This window comes from Prorops nasuta, unplaced genomic scaffold (assembly GCF_024137725.1).
Source record: "Prorops nasuta isolate Cenicafe-Biocafe unplaced genomic scaffold, Cenicafe_Pnas_1.2 PNAS00014, whole genome shotgun sequence".
NCBI lineage: Eukaryota > Metazoa > Arthropoda > Insecta > Hymenoptera > Bethylidae > Prorops > Prorops nasuta.
Window position 1 is genome coordinate 908,359 of NW_027116811.1, and position 21,819 is coordinate 930,177.

The following is a 21,819-nucleotide window of genomic DNA, read 5'->3' on the forward strand; positions in this document are numbered from 1 at the left end:
GTTGTGTGTTTTATCATTATAAATGATTCAACAGATGTAATCTGTTGTATTGTCTTTTTCTTAGACTCATGGCTACGGGCTAAATAATACAGGCGAAGAAGTACGCGGTAAGCGACTGTATTAAATAATTTATCGAAGAGTTTAACAAGAAAAGAATATTATAATAGCAGACAAACAAGAGAAGCATTCTGTTAAGAATTATTATATGTTATCAAGGAGGGAAATACCATCATTGCTATCGCATCTGTCGCAAAGGGGACCAAAGAATCTGTTCCTACAGTTTCACAGTGACTCAGTATACTTCTATGAGTTTCGCGTGTGGAAATTGTCCTATAGATGAGCGAGATTGTTACAAGGAAGGATGCATTACAGCAGGAGGGAACATTAGGCCTGTCATAGTTGTGAACGAGATGTTGCCAGGTCCAAGTATCCAAGTAAAGTGCATTTCAATGTTTCTTTATTTAAACGTAATTTTTTGTTGTTGAAAAATTGAAGAGTATATAAATTGGAAATGCGATAGGTATGCGAGGGAGACACGGTAAAAATTAAGGTGATCAATGCATTGAGTAGTGAAAGTACCACCATACACTGGCACGGAATGCATCAGCATGAAACACCATTTATGGATGGAACGCCATATATCACGCAATGTCCAATTTCTCCACACAACACATTCGTCTATGAGTTTAAAGCGAATCCAGCCGGCAGTCACATGTGGCATTCCCATATTGGTACTGTAGTATCATTCGGTTATATTTGAAAAGAATGCAAATTTATTCGATAGAGAATTAACGAAAGTCTTTAAATTTTTTAGGGTTCGAAGAGAGCGATGGGCTGTTCGGAGGCTTAATAATTCGGAAAGCGAACGATTCGATTTCTGACTATTACGACTACGACCTAGCCGAGCACACTGTTATAATTTGGCATTGGTATCCATCGAATACTGGCTCTATTTTACCGAAAGCGCTTCACAAAAGAACCTTTGTCTCTGGTTTCGGGCTCCTCATTAATGGATTTGGCGCACACGAGACCTTCGAGGAAAACGATCAAATTTACCATACACCTCGAGCAACTTTCCACGTTGATCAAGTAAGACAATGTAATATTAGAGTTATAACTTATCTCTTAAAACAATTTTCTCTCTTTCTCTCTCCCATCTCTTTACTATACAATTAGCACAAACGATACCGATTTAGGATCCTGCAGAATAGCGCGATTTATTGTCCCGTTCAAGTCTCGGTCGACAATCATAAATTGCTGGTAATTGCCTCGGAAACTGGTATATTAGAACCAATCAAGGGTAAATATTATAATCGTTCATGCTTTTAGATTTTAATGTTTCTAGATGTGAGTTTTATAAAAACAACTCATTTTCAGTTGACACGTTGGTTATAAATAGTGGAGAAAGATACGATTTCATTCTCATTGCTGATCAGAAACCAGACAATTATTGGATGAGATTTCGTGGATTGGGCTTTTGCAATTCGAAGGCGGCGAATGTATCGGAAACTGCAATCTTGCACTACAATGATGTTGACCTGAAAGCTCCAAAAGGAGGTACGGATTACTGGGATGGAGCTCGATCAGGCCTGGTTTGTTCATTAAAATAATATATTCTATAATATATTTAATTGTAAGTAAAAGTCGTTAAAATTATTTCAAACGATAAAAACTATATTCTTTCAGTTGTTGAATCCTGTACAAATGTGGCAAAATTTCTTTCCAAATAATACTTTAGTTGAATTAACTAAGATAAAAAATGCATCGCCTCCCCCTTCAAGAATATCAGGCAAACCTGATAAAAAGATATATTTAAACTTCAGTTTTAATTTTTATGGTGAGTATTGATGATTAAACACAGTATTGTGCCTGCAGTTGAAAAAAATAAGGATACAATTAACTCTTTATTCATACAGATGCTTTCCGGTTTCCTGGTCCTTATCCTCAGATAAATCAATTGAGTTTTGAATTTCCTCCTGTACCATTGCTAACGCAGTACAAGGAAGTAAATAAAGATATGTATTGTAGAGAAGACGACGATTCTGCCAAGACTTGTATATCTGGTTTCTGCACGTGTCCTTACCTTTACACTGTTTCAAAGGATGATCTTGTAGAAATTATTTTCATTGATAGCAGTTAGTACAACTGGCACACCACAATATATCAATACTTATTTTATTTTTCTAACAAACTTAGATGAAAAGCAAAATTAATTACAACGTTACTTAAATTAATAACGCAAATGATTTTTTAAGGTCCATTGCACAGTCAGGATCATCCAATGCACTTGCACGGCTACAATTTTTATGTGGTGGCGATGGAATCAATAGGAAAAAATATTTCGTTCGAGACAGTAAAGAGATGGAACGAGGAAGAATCGATAGTGAAAAACTTTGATAGGCCAGTAGTAAAAGACACGATTGGCATACCCTCGGGCGGATTTACGATTATTCGATTTTTGGCCTCGAGTCCTGGTTACTGGCTCCTGCATTGTCATATTTCGAATCACGCAGAAATGGGAATGGGCGTAGTTTTGAAAGTTGGCGAAGATTCAGAGATGAGGCACCCACCTAGCTCGTTTCCTACATGTGGGAACTGGCAATGGGACAGTTTGTTAGGTTGAAAATAGTGAATTCAATTAAATAGTAGTAATATATTCGTGAGATAGCAAGATATCTCATGGAATTATAGAAAATGATATATTGTAGCTGAGAAAGGGTATGCGAGGGTTGATGAAAGAATTTATAGGACGAAGACTTAATTTGGAGATTTTCCTGTCGAATGCTGAAGTAAAAACAGCTGGTATCAATAATTTATGATTATACGAGTGCGGGCTCATTGCTGTATTTAGATATCAGTATGCTGAATGATGCAAAGACGAATTACGTTGTTTATGGAGAAGCTGATCGATTTATCATCGTTACGATTATCTGATTGTCTCGAGAAAAAAAAAACGTTTACCCATTGAACTGCTAAAACAACAAATACTCCGAAGCAATCAACCACTACTACTACCATATTAACAAGTTGTAAAACAATTAATTTGATTAATTAGAAAATGTTAAAGAATTCTATGGAATTGCGACCTTGGCTGAAATAAATTCAACTTTCGCTCCAATTAATTTTAGTGTCAGTACTAAATGCAAGATTTGATGCAGTAAGCATAATTTTTTTACGCGGTATGCATCTGGGTCGTTTCACATGAAATCGATAATAAATTTTCGCGAAGGCTAAGAAAATTAAAATAATAATGGAAAATGATTCGTGAAAGAAAACGTCTGGCAAAAAGATTGCGCCTCCTTGCATTGGCAAAGTTCTACCGGCATTGTCCCGTGGTATATTGCAAAGGTAGATCTTAGCTCGGTAGACATGTAGCTATACCATTTTGTAAATTTCGTTTAGAGAGCGGTTTGCGGTATAAATAAATGGTAGAAAGTTTGTTTCACCTATCGAAATTCGTCGAAAGGAGTCATTGACACTTATTTATGAGTTTATAGATTGTGCGCGACGATATTGTGTTTACAAGGACAGAGTAAAAGCGTCTGGATAGATTTCGCGTCAATTGAAATGACAAATAATAATATTATTCCTATGGATGTTTGCGATTGTCATTCGAGCCACGTTAGTGATGGTTGGGCTAAAAAGGCGTTAAGTGGCACCTGTGCGAAATTGTGACGTCTTTCGGGTCCTCGACATCCTCCGTAGACGTCGAGCAATGAATATTCGGCCTGCACAGTGAATATAGATAGCATCCGATGCAATAAGAAAGGCTCGCTTATTCGCGACTTTAATGTATTTGCACCATAAACTGATATTAATAAGGCAATCTCAAATGAAGCCAAATGCTCCTTTCATTACAGTACGGACAGTTTCGCACGTATCGCTCCCTCTCATTTCAATCGCGTTAAAGGCACGCGCTCTTCTATATCCATTGTCTAGCTTTGATAACGATCAACATTTTTCTTTTTAGAAAAAAATCCATGAACCGTTCGTACAAGTTCTAAAATAATAACGAGGAACCTTCGAATGGAAGTGTCGTAAAGATTTTTATCAGAAAGCGATTATATCTTTGGCATTGGTTGGGAAAACATTTTTTTCTCTTGCAAGGATTGATAACCCTTGGTAATAATTATCGTGTGAAAGAGATCAAGCATTGTGCAATGAGAATACCATTTTTGCAAGCTTAAAAAGTTTAACCCAAGAGACACGAAAAATTTATTTCACCTTCTTCATTTTTATAATTTATAGCAGGTGTAAAAAAAAATAATAAAAACTAATCTGCCATTTACCAAGTCTCTTGCTCAGTCTTTATCTATATTATCTTATTACCTCTGTGTTTATTTATGTTTACAAGTTTACTGTACGACAAGCTCGCTGTAGTCATATAGATATAAAATTCTTTCTTTATGGAAAAGGGGAGGAAATGATTGTCCGTAAGTGCAGCCGAGCTCTCGAGAAAACACGTCGCATCCAACTGATCGGTTCTCGCCAATTTCAATAAAACTTGTGCAAAAAACTGTCCTATATTCGTATCCATGATAAATTAAAAGAAAAAATCAATATTGCTTAATCACACGAGTCGTCGAAAGAGTTGACCGCAAAAATTGGAAGATAAGTTTTTTAGCATTACTTTTATTCCTTTCTTTGTCATTGTAAGAGTTTATTTAAAACGCCGAAATGCGACGAATAAATGGACTCCCCAGTCCCCACCTGCGACGACGACGACGACGAATGAGACTTGGACGACTTGCCTGATTCCTCCCATTCCCGCCAGTTTTAACTCGTTGTCGCTGCTTCGTCGGCCTTGCTCGCTTACGTCTACAGAGAGAGAGAGAGAGAGAGAGAGAGAGAGAGACACGCACCGTTTCCCGCGTCAATTTCCGCGAGAACGTAAGCATGACTCGTACGATCCTCCAGAAAATCCCATTTCCCTCTGGAAAATATTGCAACTCGATTCTCATTCGTGTTATAAATTAGATCGTTACAGATCACATGGTTTCACCCAGGCATGTGAAGCATTAGGGCGAACGTTGAACCGAGAAGAGAATTCTTTGTTCTCCGCGCGACTACTCCGATCTATATACATATAGTATATACAGGAACCTTGCGAAATGTCAAAGAGAAACCGTTTGGATATTCGCAACTGGACGAGTCTGAGCCGCCGATTTTCCTATCGCGTGATCATCAGCAGTGGGCTTTCGCGTGCAAAGTAAAAGCGGCGGGCGTTAAACCAAAACTGAAATTCCAGTTTTGTTTTTGTTATTTAAATCTGCTGGAGAAACTGGATTTTTCGGCACGATCGCGCAGAGTCTCGAAGCGATCGAGAAATCTGCTTCCGGATCGTACGATCGGTGCGCGCATTCGTAATTGGATCGGCCGATTCTCGGACCGGTTCGTTATAGTTCGTCCTAGAAGCTACTCGTTCCCGTTTCGAGGTGACTCAGACTTATCGTGTCCGCGCAGCCTGCGTATACACCGCACTGCAGGCGCAAACCGATCTCTAGACTGCTCGGCGATCGGGGTTAGCGGAAAGCGCGTCTCTCCGGATTGCAACCGGTTGTTGTCCAACGTGTGCCTCCGAATAAGCCATTTCTGTACCGCAATGGAGCCTGGTATAAAATCGGCAAAAATCAGAGTGATAAATGAACGCATGTTGATTACTATTATACTTTAGGAAGGAGAGGGGAGGGGGGGGGGTGGAAAAAGTAGCGTCAGCTGTTTTTCGTGCCGACACCCGACTCTCGTCCTCTCGATTACATTATATATTTTCGCGCATCAGGGATGACACGACTAGTCCCGCCCTCGATGCTACTCCAAGGACGTGCACCTGTACAATATGTATCTAGTAAAACATTAGTATCGTCACGTGTCCAATTGATAGCGTCGTTTCTTATAGCCATGACGTAACAATCCCGCCGGTTGAACACGTGCCAGATCCTTATCAGATGAGTGCGTCGGGGGGTGATCCAGCTCCGATCCCCCGATGTCGGTGCATCCAGCTATCCAAGGTCACTGCAAGATTCAACATCAAATACAAACGAGATAGCGATCTCTCGCTTATTCTCCTTACCGTAATAATAATTTCTCTTCTCTTTTCATCCACTATAGTCTCTATATATACGTATAGAAAAAATATTCTCGATTCACAAAATTATACTCAAGGTCTTTCGATTTAAAAGCGAGACTTTTGCGCAAAGAATTGGTAAAAATTCAGAATAAATAGCGTATTTACGATTGGGAGTGCTGGTATCGAGTACGATCCAAGGACATGGGATTTCAGATCCACCCACGACCTAAATTCCGAGTGTCTATACACAATTTTCGCCTCTGTGAACTTTGATATATTCCATATAGATCCAGGCTGTATAACGCGAGATATAGCCCTGCACGAGTGATATATATATATATATATATATATGTTACATATAGAGAATCACGAGGTCGTAATAATTGAGCGATAAGAATTAAGTGGCGAGAAGTTTGAGATTGTTCGCGCTAAAGAGAAGAGATCGAAAAACGCGCACCTGACAGAGAGGCGCGCACCAGCGGTGAGCATCTCTGCACTCGATCCGCCGTGACTGCGGTGTGTTCCCCTCCATCCCGCTTGTTTCCCCACGCCCAACAACTTCCCCGTGGAATATCGGATCAGCTTAACTCGCTCGCGCTCGCGACTCGCCTCGCAGATCACTCTGCCAACAGTGGTCGGATCGCTCGTGCACGACGACAGCTTCGCTCGATAGGAAGTTTCGCACCTGCAGGGATCTGCACGCTCTTCTCTCATCATATTTTATATTATATACACATCACATGTATATACATCGATATATTACTCGATTATCGCTGCGCGTATAATGACCCTCCCCACACAGAAATAGCCACGTGCCCCCCAGGAAACCGAATTTCTCGCTCCGATCGGCTGGCGATTGATACGTAGAAGCTCGGACCCGAGAAAAATCGGCAGATCGAATAAGCGATAACATCCCTAGATTGGGCTGCGCCGAGAAAATCGTGTAGACGAGTCGTCTTCGATGATTCTTTCTTATCTGCCATTGGCTATATATTCGAAGAACGCCACGGGAATTCGTGACAGGACTGATAAAACGCGATAAAGAGTGCACTCGCTTAATTAAGCGCGAGCTGCGCGACGGTGAAAACATTTTACGCGCATTGCAATGGTATAGGTATAGGCACACCTGCGTGGTCTCGTTATTTTTGCAAGTATCGCTTTGGAGCACCAATCACGGTACCACGGAAACTTCCCTTTCTCTGCGTGTGCGACGACCTAGACAAGCAGAGATACGTCTACACCGACACACCTGCATCTTATATTCGATCACTGCAGCAAAGATTCTACAGGTGTGAGAGAAAAGTGAAGTGATCAAACCTGTTTCAAAGCTACGTTTTATCTCGACGAATTGTGGGATTTCTAAAAAAAGACTAAAGCTCCATAAAATCGCGACGACGATCGCTCGAGACAATGACCAATCGAGATTTTTCCTTCGTGGGAGGAATCGGTAATTTTCTGCTTAAATTCTGGAGAGTTTGGCAGAGGGTCAAAGTGGTCTGAGTTTCCTCTCAATTCCAAGTGTCCACGTTGCTCTTGGCTGAAATTAAAAGTGAGTGGTCGGGGTGTGTGTATAGGAGGCAGAGTGCCAGAAGAGAATCAAGAATAGAAAAAAGATTGCTTTGTGGCGGGGAGGAGGAACAGAGTCTCCAGTCTCCACGCGTGTGCATGGAGAAAAGTGAAAAGAGGACAGGATTGTTTTGGCGTTGTTGCGTAATTATCTGGAAGATTCGAGGATCGTTCGTGGCAGCGGTGAATGCTCGTGTTTCGGATATAAATCGGTGATCCGCGGAAGCGTGTACGAGGTCAAGGACGATGAGCGTCGGCATCGTCGTCAGCGCCACGGAAATCGCTAAGATGAATCCGAAGGATCGATACGTCGTGGATGACCTAGGTAAGTTCGACAGTTCGAATCGTCGCTTTCAATTTTTTTCGCTTTCTGCTCTCGCTCCTTTTATATCCATCATCTGAATCACTCCAATTCACATAGTTTTTATCTATCGGACTTCTTTCGAACTCGCTTTGATGATTCGTCAATGGAAAGCAAGTTTTTACCTCCAGACATTTATTGTTAATAACAGGCAAGCACGTGAACGTCATTGACGTAGATTTCAAGGTAACGTCGGAAGACTTTTGCACAGCTCGGCTCTATTGACAATTTCAAAGGGTACGCACAACTGGCAGTACGTATAGTTGAGCAAACAAGAGAAACCAACTGACAATTTTGTGAAATTTATATATTTAGGGGACAGAATCAGGAATATTGTATTATTTAAAGAAAATTGTAAAAGACAATTTTCTTAATGAGATGTCTTAGAAATTTATTGAGAAATTCAATAGTTTTTTAGACATGGATTTAAAAATTCTCGCTTGTGTCAAATCATTTATTATTTCATCCATTAGTTACTTATTTTTGCATAACTACGTTCAATCGATGGAGGCGACAGCGACAGTTCTTAATACTTAAAAAAAAAACAATCTCGTGACTATTGGACGATTGTTTTGCACCTAAAAACTCTTTTAGAAACAATCTGCAGTGATCACAGATTATAGCTCTCTAGCTTTACTTTTATAATAATTCATCTCTTATTTCGTCATATTTTATTTTTCGATTCTTGATCGACGAACAAAATTTTAATGTCTCATAAATTACTATTAATTAGGAGATAAGATAAGTACAGGAAAGCGAGTAATATTTTGACAGTCCGATTTTTTTGTCACAAGAACAGATACACTAAGAAGGAATATAATTTTTGCACTTGCTATTGGATCTGGCGAGTCTCGAGTTCCTACTTTTGCCAAGAGGAAAAAATTCAATTCTTTTAATTTACAAATTAAATTAAATGAAAACAAAAATAGAAGAAATATATGATGTACAGTATAGATTTACTGTATGCATAAAGTATCTAATGCGTTACAGTGAACTTTTTGCTCTTTTCTTCTCGCGAAGCAGTAAAAAAAGTAGAGTCACATTTAACCCTCGTCTTATAAGAATATTATCAGAAATTGCGAGATATTAAGTAGCAAAAAATATTAATGATCTCACGTATAGCTTTATTTTCATAAAGTACACAAGAATCTGTTGTGTCTGATAACTTTTCCTACCATATTTTATCACAAGTCCGCCACTTGTTCAATTACTTAGTTTCGAATCAACACGCCGCTACTATATACAAATGTTGAAGGTGAATTTCGATAGAAGCTCATAGTCGATCGTTTCGTTCCTCTTAAGTTTACTTAAAAGCAAATTCATTCCTATAGAGGTGATATATACAATTTTTGTAATACGATTATTTCAATTACTTTGGATCACACATATTCAACTCGATATAAATCCTTTCTTCTTGCGGAATTTCTAAATTTCTGTAAGGAATTCACGTTCGAGGGATGCACCTCGTTCGACTAACAGTACTTCTTTCGGGAACAAAACAATGTTGAATGTTTCATGATCTATCTCGTCCCTTTTAACGGTGCTGAAACACGTGTCGATTATTCAAACATGAACGTTTCGACCCAAATAGCATACTATATTGTCATAGGCTACTATATCTAAAAATACGAGAACCACGCAAATTATGGCGTAAAAATGAAAAGTTCTCCATAAAGCTGAGAAAGAGAGAGGCTCGCAATCGGTTTTCATTGCTGTGTAGTGAAATATAAATTTATTTTTAAGCGATGACGGATTCTAATGGCTGGATCTTTTCATAATCATCAGGTTCTTCGGTTATCCAACTGGAATCGATTATTGATTATACGATTAAAATTTTATAAAAAAGCCGAAGCATAGATTATACGCAGGGTCCGCCGTGTACGGTATAGTAGGTACGTTTGCAAGATTCTGTTTATTAATTTCGATAAATCTTTAAACGTCAGCTGAGCTAGCACTTAATATATTGGCCAACAATGAATATGTATAATGTATGGAATTATCTGAGAATTCTTCTGCTATAGTCTCACACAAGTTCTATTTTACTCGGTCATGAAAATTTATAAAAATTCAGGAGAAAAAATCAGTAGCTCTTGCAGAACGAAAGAAACCATTAGTGGAAACAATTAGAACGAAAAGTGCACCGAAAAATAAGGAAATGCGAAGCAATAAAATATATAATAAGGAAAACTCGAGACTGTTATATAAATATCTAAGCTTACATAAAGTTAACTGCTGGAAATTGAAAATATATTTGTGAGAAGAAAAGAGAGAGAGAGAGAGAGAGAGAGAGAGAGAGAGAGAGGTGTGTAGCTTTATATATATTATATATAAACAATAACACTATTGATGCGCGATTCGTTGATCTATACCGATCCTTTTACGTAAATCTTAATGATCTCCTTTGGAGATTCCGAGTGGAATTCTAAAGAATAATTTACATACGTTATTATCATTGCCGTTCTGATAAAGATCGTTACAATTATGCGTCATTAGAGATTTCTTGGAATTCGGGATGAAGAATGCAGTTGGGCTTTTGAAAAGCGAGAAATGTGTGGTAGCATGCAGCTATATAGGTCTCCGAAAAACTGGTTTCTAAGCCATAATTGCCACGCGAGATTTGTTGCCCCTTATTGAGAAAAACACGTGAATCGGCCTTTGCTAATTGTTTAACCGAAAACTCCACGGACTATTTACCATATGAAAACGCGCTTTGTTGCATTTCCTGCAAATCTCAAGTTCGATATAACCGGAATCACAATTCTTAAGTGAGAAACATGTATATATTATTGCAGGAGGAAAGAATAAAAATTAATAAAAATCCTGGAATCGATATTCAATTAGTTCCTCGACATTTTCTTCGGTAAAATAAAAATCAATCGTGCATTCAACGTTTCGTTACATAAAAAGCAGCCCAGGAATTGCAGCCTGTAGCCGGTAAATAATTGCACGGAACGCTGAATGGTAACCGTGACCGTCGCGAGGTGAAAATTAATTAGGTAGAAAAATATACGATTCCCTACTTTATGCTATTTTATATATTCGCTTTATTGCAAAATTATTAATATAATAATCGAATTTAATAATAAAGAAATAGCTTATATAGAGCTATAAAAAGTATCGTTCAATGGATGATTCGCGTATTAGTAGAACTGGGCCAGTTTAATAACTTTTACCTTTGAGACTGTATACGTATAATCTTTTGGATTATATTTTACTGCATAGGCAGATTGACGGGTCTGCTATCATTGTGGCGAATATAACGAAGGATCCTTGACACTATTGTTGTTTCGTTCAGTGTCATCTCACTCTATGTGTTATCTATATTATGTCTATATATATATATATATATATGTGTGTATGCATATAATAAATATTAGTACCCATATAGACGTATCGCGCGTGCACATTAATTTCTCATGGTCCTGCTGTCTCATAGCGTGCCATTTTGCTACAGAACTGATGTTTCATTTGCTTCCTATACCTAACTCGAAATGAACAACCTACAATTTTATTAACCACTTTGATCATGTGCATTCTGATCAAAAGTTTTGCCACAACATTTGTCAAGAACACAAGCGAACTACCATTTGATTAAAACTTACATGTAATAAACTTTGGTCATTCGTAAATTGTGAATAATAACCGATTAAGCAATACTCCTGGTTTTTTTCTCTCTATTATAAAAAGATATATGCTTTTGTGGATTGACCTGATGTACCTACTTAGGAAAATTTATTCAGCCAAAAATCTTTTTTTATTATAATTTATTTATTGATACAACGAATCATGAATGATTTCCTTTTATTATAGCAAACTTGCTAAATATCTCTATGAGGTATATGGATGTTTCGGTGTTAAAATGACGATTTAAAATCGCTTGAAGTACCTGTGAAAGAAGTTGGAGGGATTTCCTCTCAGACACTTGAATATAATAAAAGTTAATTTCCAATTACGCTACGCCCGCGCGCGCGACAACTTTATTATTCATTATTCCTCGGGACAACCATTGCTCTTCCAGTTGTGTCATTTTTACGTGATTCATGTTGTCCACGAGTGGTGATCTCTCCAGACGATTCTAAAAAATCATTGAAAATCTCTCACAGTAACAGAAATTTCCATGCACGCGCTCGTACATGTCAGTAAATTTGTTTATAATTATATACACCGGAGGACTGCTAATTGCACAGCGTAATTCAATGACCAAATCATTAATATTTCTCGGATTCTGTTATGTCACCTTTTTATGATTCATGCTTTGTCCAAGATCATCTTTCGAAGACTCCGAGCGTATACTGGCGCACAAGTGTTTTCTCGAAAGCTTTTAATCATTAAAATCCGTTATTCATATAACCAGGATTTGAATACAATAACAAATATCAATTCCCATGTGTGTACTTTTCCACGATATCAATACGAAGAACATTTTGTTCCAATCCTCCTATATAATAATTGTTTGCTTCGACTCTTATTCAACTTTAAATACTCATTATCCACACCAATTTGTTTATAAGACTTTGTTGCTGTTGTTGACGTAGACTTTGAGACGCGAGTCTACTTAATTAATCGATGAGCTGGTATCTTTGGTAGTATCGGGATATATCAAGGGATTAACAGAGTGTAGGGGATTACGCGGTGATTCGAGGAAAAGGAAGAGGATCTAGTGGGTCCGGTGCGTTTCTCAGGAGCATCCTGGGCAAGGATGCGTCAAGCCAGAGTACAAAGTCCCATGGATCGAACATCGGAATACATAAGGATGACTAGGTGTATTTTAATTAGCCAGCTGAGATTGTGCAGCTCTCGCACAGGGACAAACGCATCTCGGAATTTTGCAAATTACTCAACAATCGTTCCTTCTTTAATTCATTCGATACAGTCTCGTTCGATTAGCTTCGTCGCGTTTAAACCTTAACGTGCTGCTTCGTCGCACTTAAATCAGTTCTGTATACGGCAACAATATAAAGAGTCGACGAGGCTCGAATGACTCGAGACGATTGGCACGCCAAGAACTCTCGTAAAAATAACCAAAAATTGTTTTTCAACGGAAATCACGTTTATCCGATAAGGATAGTTCTAAACTCGAGAATTGAACGAACAAACCATATCGTTCAATTATGAGCTCTTTTTTCTTACGTTTATTGATGCTTCTATTTAGTATAATATAGATCGAGCTGCGCTATATAGGAGTTTGCGAAGCAATTTGTAAATCGAGTTTTGCACGAATATAGAATATTGCAGGTATCTCGTGAATTTCAATATTGAACTTTAGGATCATCATTAAGAATTGGTGCGTCGCGCGGCGAAGTTTAAATTTGTCTCGATCGTCTATTGATCCTGGTACTTATGGCATTGCAGTGTCGACGTTTCGATGCTGCGTGTCTAATGATGGCCCAGAGGCGAGCAAAATGATAATAATAAGCGTTGGGAATATTATCCACGTTTCGTGTATAAGTAATTCGATATCTAATTTTACAGGTGCTAAAATTTCTGTCAATGAAGCTTACTTAGAGCCGGGCCCCTAACGTGACGAGACCGAAAGTGAGATACGACGTTGATACAATGAGTTTCAGCTCGCGTGTGGTGGAAAAAAGCCAATACGTACTTTGGTTATTTGCTATAATGATATTGCCAGCGGACGAATTGAAAAATATGTATAACCTGACAGAATGTCAAAACGATGTACATTACTTATCTTTCATATTCATGATGAGGCTAAACTGGCATTCTCACAAAGAGGATGCGTAATTCCACGTATATTACGCTAAAGAAAAAACACTGATAGCTTATTATACGCGTGGTCAATCAACGTTTCACGAATGTTAATTGATTGTTTTGCTGGCTCGACCATTAAAATTTTTCCAAACTTCTCAATCACGGCCAGCATCTCTCCTTTCGATGAGTCTTCAATTGGAATTTTCTTTTTCACTGGCTGCTCCGGAATCATAAATCTTCTCGTTCGCACGACAATATATATTTGTGTTATAAAAATAAGTGGCAGGAGTGGTTGAATTCTGGCACGATTAAATATTGATGAAGCTAATATCATTTTTTCGAAGCAATACTCCAGAGGCCGTGGCTTTATCATCGGATCTTCGCGTGAATTATTCACGCGTAAATCATACGAAATTACCATTTATATATGTAGCAGAGTAATTTTATCAGAAATTTTGCTTCTTATTTGCGGCCTATCGGAATATACTTGTCGCAATTTGTTGTTAAATTCACTCGACTACCTTGCGTAAGTTGCTTTATGTAAGTAAAATTGGACAATTGGAGCCAAAGCATTATATTATCAGAGATTGATCTGGCGAGATAAGAAGCAAATTTTCTGCTGAATTTCACGGAGGAGCAACGAAGCTTGAGATTTATCATTAACAATCGAGTCGAGTCCCAGGGTTTTGACTGAAATTTATACAGGCATTCGGATTCGAGTTACGTAAATTAGTCCTAATCGGGCAGTTTGATCCTCTCTCTCGAAGGCAAAAAAGCATTAAATCTGTGAGGAGGAGCGAGTGTAGGTAGCTTTATGGCCGGAAATACGGGATAAACGAGCGTGGAGTCCTCGCAGGAAAATTCCTGCGATCCGGCGAGAGTGATCTTGAACTTTGGACGTGTTTCGTGCCTCTGACAAATACGAGAAAAATAAAGCATTAACCGCGTGATCCCTGATTCACCTTGAAATCTGGCTTTCTGCGCTGTCACGTATTTTCGCCATGCTGCGGGATCTCGAGTCTCGAGGGAGGGAAAGGACAAATTGAAAGAGAGAAACAACGATCGAATCTTCGCGCCATGCAGAGAAATCTTATTACCCAATACACATACCGATAATGAAGAAAAGTACTCTCCGTTTTCCTCGTTATAGCAAAATAACGGAATTAACTCGCTATCGCGTATACTTTCGCATTTCGTATCACACGACAGAATTGGCGTAAGAATTTTTTGCACGAATGTCAGTGTCGCACGGTGGTTTTTCATACCGGCACAAGGCTACCAGCGATAAGGAGGAAAAATATCGCAGAGTCATGGAACAATTGTTGTTATGAAAATTGTATAAAGACAGGTAAAAAGTGGATAAAAGAAAATAAGCTAAAGTTATCGAGAGGCAGCGAGGAGGAGGTAGTGTTAGTGGGGTTCTCGTCTGGATCGATGTCGAATTAATGAAATCATCGTACGCTTTTCTTAGAAGAGAATTAGCATTGTTGAACTATAGAGGATTTTTTGCAGTTGTAGAAACGGTCGTGGGGGGTGTGGCTGCGTCTGCAGGCTGATTATAGGATGCTTGGATTAGAATCGCAGCGCTGCCATTGGTCGCTTCTGCTCGAAAACTTGTATTACCCATGCACTTTAATCGATGCATATATCTATGCTGTATAGACACGAGTGAACTGAATTAATAGCGCAGTTTTATTCCAATTTCATGGCTCTCTCGTTGGAGCATTTGCAATGCGAGCAACGGGAGGTGTGGTCGTGATTTATCGCGTTCCCATGCACTGCGTTACATAAATAATGAATCTGCGAGAGCGGACAGAACTCATCAGTCGAAATCTAACGAGAACGAAGAAAAATCTTTAATCAGTTGGTTTGATTTACAGGCAGCTTTTGAGAAACGACACACACGAGTCGAACGTATTTGTAAATGTGGAATTATATAAGCTAACGCAAAGAGAATTGAAGCGAATGGACGTTGCGCAACGCGAGAGATATTACAAATGGAAAAATTTCACACAACTTTGAGAAAAATAACCAAAGGGCTCTCCACGAGCTCCTCTATATGTTACTTTTGCGCAGAGTTGTGCTCGCGAGGGATGACGGAAGGTTAGTCCATAAATGGCGATGCTAAAAAGACAATTAAATTAAAAAACAAGAAAATTATGCGAATGGTGGTTGCATCTGGGGAGTACATCTGGATGATCTTACGCAATCACGAATATTGCCATATTCGTCTTTGAATGTCAAATGGGAGGCGTGGCAGGACTTTTAATCGCAGCTATATCGTATACATGCGAATTGCACGAAGCGAGCATTCTCGATAAAAATACTCATAGCTGCTCGTTATTTCAACGATTACCATCGCATGAATATATAGTGTATATATATATATATATATATATATATATATATATATATATATGTACACTCTTACAATATATATTGTCTCTTTCCGTACTTGTACAGCAATAAGACGGTAGATAAAATTGAAAATAATAAAGAACGTCGGAGCGAGACCACCGTGTGGCACAAATTGGGTGGCATGCAGCTTATTCGGACATTCTCAAAAGGATTGGTTCTGCATTTTTTGGTATTTTTCTAGGCCGAGGCCCGAGGCTACGCCAGGTGAAACCAGCAAGGTAGCACGAATAAGTTGCGCGCGAACCGGAGGAGAAGCATCGATCTTGGCATTTGGCGAATAATCAGGGGAAAAAGGCAATGACCTGTCAGACACGTGTTTTCGCCTGGAAATTATACTTCGCGATGACGCGATCAGTCTTTGACTCGACAACCCACAGGACTACGTTAGATGTATAAGAGATCTTCTTTCCTCAAGGCCGCCGTCGTGATTCAAATGTTTATTTATGTTTACGCCTGAAATTAACGGATTTCTCAAAACACTCGCGATTCTTCGTTGCGTGTACCGGAAGCTCTGCAAGTTCAAGGACGTTCTGCTCGACAGTGCGTTCCACCACGAGCTTCCCGTCCTATATCGCTCTGTTGTCCTATGATTTTTTTTAATTGTCTCAAAGGATCAAATTACATCCAAATCAGATTTTAAATAAAGATTGATCTACCTATTTATATATATATATATATATATATATATATAATAATATGACTCGCATCAGCGAAAAGACTCGACTGATATTCTTTCGCCTTCCAAACCGATCATGTATCTTGACAACCGCTCGATAAATAATAATTATCATAAACGATCTATTTTTGTTATCGAATGAAACTTTGGCGAGAATCGAGAGTTATTGTTTATTCTCTCCCTCTTTGCTCGATTCGCTCAACTGCCACTTGGAAACAGGGTAAATAATGGCGGAAGAGTAAAAGTAATACGCGATTAAAACGAGGTCGAATATTTTCTAAGATTCTCGTTATCGCGGTGTGGAGCATAATAATACAAGTTTCACTGTTCATTGGCCAAACAATCGTTCGCTATACTATAGCTTACAAGTTTTTCTACTCGAATCGAGATTCGGGATTAAACGATCTGCTTCGCGAGTTTTTCTGCAAAAGAAATCCCACGTTTGGCTTTTTTCGAGTACTGCAGTATTTTTTTGTCGCTGTGCAAATTATAGCCAAGTAATTACAGGTAGTTGTACACGAGCCAGGCATAGATGAATACCAAATGGCTTTTGGATCTTAAAATAGTATAAGTTAATGTTTTTTTAATTCCACGCTCGTTAAGCTTATCAATACGTGACTATTAAAGGAAGATCGCTTATCATTTCCAATGATTTTTTCTATTCTCGACTGGTCAATTTCTGTGAACCGTTAAGTAACTGTCGTCGTTTCTTTTCCAACCAGAAGTTTTGCAACTCTCTGCTTCGGTGTTTATCCCACCTGCAATTTACACTTAATTTGTCGCTTCGAGTCTAATTTTAATGTCTGATAAATATTGAAACGTGGATGATCGGATTCCTGGGTAATCAACTTAGAGCTTGTGCAATTTAAATGATTTCTTTCACTTTTAATTATACTTGTAATTCTTTGTGCGATTAACATCGATTAATCTTTAATTTATATGTGAATGACAATTTTTCGCGACGAGGTCGTATCACGTTTTATTAAAACTATTCCACAGTCGTTTTTCGTGCAGTTTAGGCTGCCATTGATGATTTTTTTTCAAAAGATTATGAGAGGTCATGAATATGGATATGTGTAGCCACAAGTAACTTATGGAGTTACCTAATAACACTATTCTTGCAAAGGATGGGTTTCCTCCTTCCATATATGTGATACGTAATACGAGTCTTTTCGATGTTCACTGTGGTAACCATCGATAAGAGAGAATATAGGGAAGAATTATACCTTCAGACAAATTTCTGTGCAACTTTTTCTTCTTATACCTTTTTCCCCTATTATTTCAAAATATAATTAAAAGAAAAATACAGTTGTGCTTTATATTATAGCTAATTAGTTAAGCGTAATCTTTGCATACGTGTGTTCGATCGAGCTGTTGGCAGTGTGATATTATTAATCCTCCCGTATAATCCTCAACATTGATTTGCAGCATTGATCGAATATGTTTACGTACGATATGGAATGAAATTCGACCGTGCTTTCACCTTGATCGAGCGTCCATCATTGTATCTGCATGAAGCACTCCTTACTTTCTGCAAGATCCCTATATGCACTCACTTTATCTCTCTTCTCTCTCTGTCAGATACTCAATCGAATCATCCAGTTAAGAAAACTTAACTTTATCTATTTATTACAATCGTTAATCATACACATTAAAGCTTAAATTACACTGATTACCTGAAAAATAATTTTTTCATGAGCTCGAAGGATTAGTATAATCCTCCTTAAGGATTTTCGTTTCATGTTTCTCGTAACTCAATAATTTCTAATTATCACACTAGCTTATTAGCATAGATTGAATAATCTCCTTTCAATAGATAAAAGAAACTACGATTTTTTATGACTTAGCAATATAGTATATCCTTTTGTCAACAAGTCAGTACAAGATTTTATTTCAACAGCTGCAAAAAGTCACATTTTTTAAAATCCTTTATCACGGTTCAATAATGATTGTTTGTTAAAAACTTGACACGGTTTTAATTATATTTAATTCCGGAACGCGCTTATATAAATAAACTGTCGGTTTTTTGTATAAGAAATTTTAGGAAAATGTTCGATTAAACTTTGCTTCGATTACTATCGAGCCTGAGAAAGGCGAGTTGTGTCGCCTTGCGTTGCATTCTGAAAAACAAATATGGATAGGAGCTCGCTACGTGATTCGCATTCTTCGCGAAACGACCGTCAGATCGATCCGTCCTTTCGTCGATCATTGCTGCTTCCGCTGAAATATTCCACAGGTTCAAATATATCGACATCATATCTTCTCTCCTTTTATCAACAAAATGTACTTCTTCCCTATTAAGATCACGCCTTAAACAGATGCCTGAACATTTATCGGAGAGCACCCGAGAGCAGCAGAGCATCCTTGAAACTATAGCAATCGAGTTAAATAAGTTACGTCTGACAGGAAATTTTTACCAGGAAAATTCAATTTCGATAATTGCGGTTTAAGCAGCTGTATCGTCCTCCGAACGTTCTCAGCTGTCCCCACTGATGAAAAACAAGAAGCACCAATGGAGCAGAATTATGTGGCATTTTTTCCATTTTCATTGCAATTAAGTTACTTGAAAAAAGTTAAATTCTTCTACGTATACACTGCTTCGAAAACGAGCTTTTCTTGTATTTCACTCAAACCGTGGCAATAAATTATTATTTCAGATAGTTATGAACTCGCTTTTAGAGGCCTCGTAATATTCCACTTGTCGTTGCATGTGTTCATATTTTTTCCCTGAAGATTGACCAGCGGAGCATGGAAGTTGGTAAAAAATTGACGAAACTTTTTATCGCGAAATCTTGGAAGCTTCTTGCCTTTAATTATATTCGTGAAGCGAGGCACTGCGTTAATTGGTTCGTTTCTGGATAATCGAAAGAGAATTTTGCTAAAATTTCGTGAAATTCTGCACGGATAGCAAAGGTCGATATCTCGTTGAGAGACACCAGAGTGGATTAATTTCAATCTCTCCTCGTGTCAAGGATAACCACCACTTGGTGGATAACGCTTTTAATAAATTCGTCTTTCGAGAGAGAAAGAGGAAAATTCCTTTTCTCCTTCATTTCACTCCCTCGCACTTTTCCACCATTGTATTTAAAGTTGTTTTTAGAACATCTCTTATTATCATTCTCGAGCAAGAATTTTGATCAAATTGATCAACGCTTCGCTCAACAAGCGCGAATATAGTAACACAATTACTTACACTCGTAGAATGCATTATTTTAAAATAATTGTAAAGAAACTTGTGTATAGATTAGATGCGTCCCTATACATATATAGCCTCATAATTAATACTCGAATGGTTTTGCTACCTTGAATTATAAAGTAATTATCACTCGACAAAGAAATTCTGTGGATCGGAACATATGTAAAAAGTGTATAAAAATCTGATTCAACGCGGATTCTTCCGCAGTGTGTGAAAATTCCGTTTGTTGGAGGAAAAACGTGATTAATTCTCATCAAACAAAGGCATTAAACTCACTTTATGATCTCGTGGCAGGAGGAAAAAAATAGAATAATAAAGTTAGATTAGAATAAAGTACCTACTGGTACACACAGCGATTTGCATAATTTATATATAGGAATCGAGTGAAACGAACTGTGCTTTATCGTGGTGAGCAAAAAACTGGATAATTATACCTTTTTATTTCGGGCTTTCCGAGACAAACCAGTTGTAACTGAATCGGTGGTGTACTGCTGCAAAATCTTACAGCCTGGGTAAAAACTGTAATAAGTGAGTAGTATAGCTGATAAAATTGAATTCAACGTTGATCGATTTGCATAAAATTCCAACATTTATATTATAATGTTGCGCTGTAATAAATTCTGTTTTTTTTTCTTTTTACTAACAATTACCCCTTGCGCAGTTATGGTGGCGAGACCTATATACAAGAATTTAGAGAGAGAAATCTAAAAATTACAACAAATAAATACTTTAATTGATTATAAAACTATAAAAAAAAATAAAAATATTTTTGTAATTTTAGAAAAGTGAGGCTTTTACAGAGCTGATCAATCGATTACTCTTTAAACATGGAAATGTCGTTTTTCACGAGGTGCAGAAAACGTAACGTAACGCGTTGTAAGGTGAGGTAAAGGTGGAAAAATCGTTGACCTTATTTTAATGGAGAAAGTATCGATTGGGTGTAAGCTGGTTCCTTTCGGGATCGTTACGCTGCGTTACGTGTGTACGAACGGTATCGGGTGATTTATCGGAGCAACGAAAGTCGGATGATCCGTGTCGCGCACGTGTTTCTAATTGCATTCCGCCAGGTTTAAAGCGAGCAGCGTGTTAGTATCGGTATCCGTGTACTTAGCGCGTATATGTTTCGTCTACCGTAGCGTTCTTAGCACGTGCTTCAACGGAGTCCCGCTCACCCCGTATGGCGAAGCACGAAAATCGTGCGTGCCAGCTTCGACTGTACGAAACAATAATCACTTTAAGGTAGGTCCAGATAAAACTTGCTTACGTAACTATGCACAATATATGTACTATCGTTATAACAAATCTTTTGATATAACTTGTACAGGGTCATTCAGATAAAATGCTCCAGATTATAAATACAAGAAGACGAGTATCTTGCCAACTATTAGAGATATATTAATATTTTTTATAAACCTTTCGAGAAGGTCCTTGAAAAATTTTAATATCTCCTTCACTTACGAAGATACGCCTTTTCTTCTATCTCTACATGCTACGAGACATTTTAACCGATGGACTATACACTCTCAAACGCGGTTAGGACGAGGATTAAAATTATCGATGATTTGGCCTCGAAATGCGAGCAATTTAAGCGAGGATTTAAGCGAATTAGTTATGCTAATGTGTATAGTAAGAGGATTGTGCATACACGACTGAGAAAAGTTTACAGTGAGATTAGCGAGGATGATCGTGAAGAGAAACAAAGGCTTCTTTCCTTGTAAGAATGATGCAAAACACGAAAGAGCCAGCTGCATACATGTGGATTATTCTATCAGTCTGCTATCTCGTCCTCTTATTTCAATGAGAGTGCACCGAGTGCACGTGCTAAA

The 21,819-nt window shown here is 38.1% G+C and overlaps 2 protein-coding genes across 2 annotated transcripts in view; both read left to right on the forward strand.

Annotated features, from left to right (window-relative positions):
• Positions 1-76: 76 nt before the first annotated feature.
• LOC136778364 (uncharacterized) lies at positions 77-4,288 on the forward strand. The gene is made up of 9 exons (XM_066735147.1): positions 77-107; positions 217-434; positions 521-731; positions 815-1,089; positions 1,177-1,300; positions 1,378-1,592; positions 1,687-1,837; positions 1,917-2,135; positions 2,256-4,288. Exons 2-9 carry the CDS (start codon positions 306-308, stop codon positions 2,621-2,623), a joined length of 1,692 nt encoding a protein of 563 aa, XP_066591244.1. The 5' UTR covers positions 77-107; positions 217-305; the 3' UTR covers positions 2,624-4,288.
• Positions 4,289-6,701: 2,413 nt separating this feature from the next.
• The window catches only part of LOC136778291 (uncharacterized), a 73,254-nt gene continuing 58,136 nt past the window's right edge, over positions 6,702-21,819 (forward strand). The window contains exon 1 of the mRNA XM_066735007.1: positions 6,702-7,958. Within this exon, the coding sequence (XP_066591104.1) occupies positions 7,880-7,958 (79 nt within the window). The 5' untranslated portion in view covers positions 6,702-7,879. The remainder of the gene's footprint in view (positions 7,959-21,819) is intronic.

Excerpts from the sequence above, each read along its gene's own strand:
- LOC136778364 (XM_066735147.1), top strand. The coding sequence starts at position 306 with ATGAGTTTCGCGTGTGGAAATTGTCCTATAGATGAGCGAGATTGTTAC. Across the intron at positions 1,301-1,377 it reads TATATTAGAACCAATCAAGG|TTGACACGTTGGTTATAAAT; the intron begins GTAAATATTATA and ends ACTCATTTTCAG. Across the intron at positions 2,136-2,255 it reads AATTATTTTCATTGATAGCA|GTCCATTGCACAGTCAGGAT; the intron begins GTTAGTACAACT and ends TGATTTTTTAAG.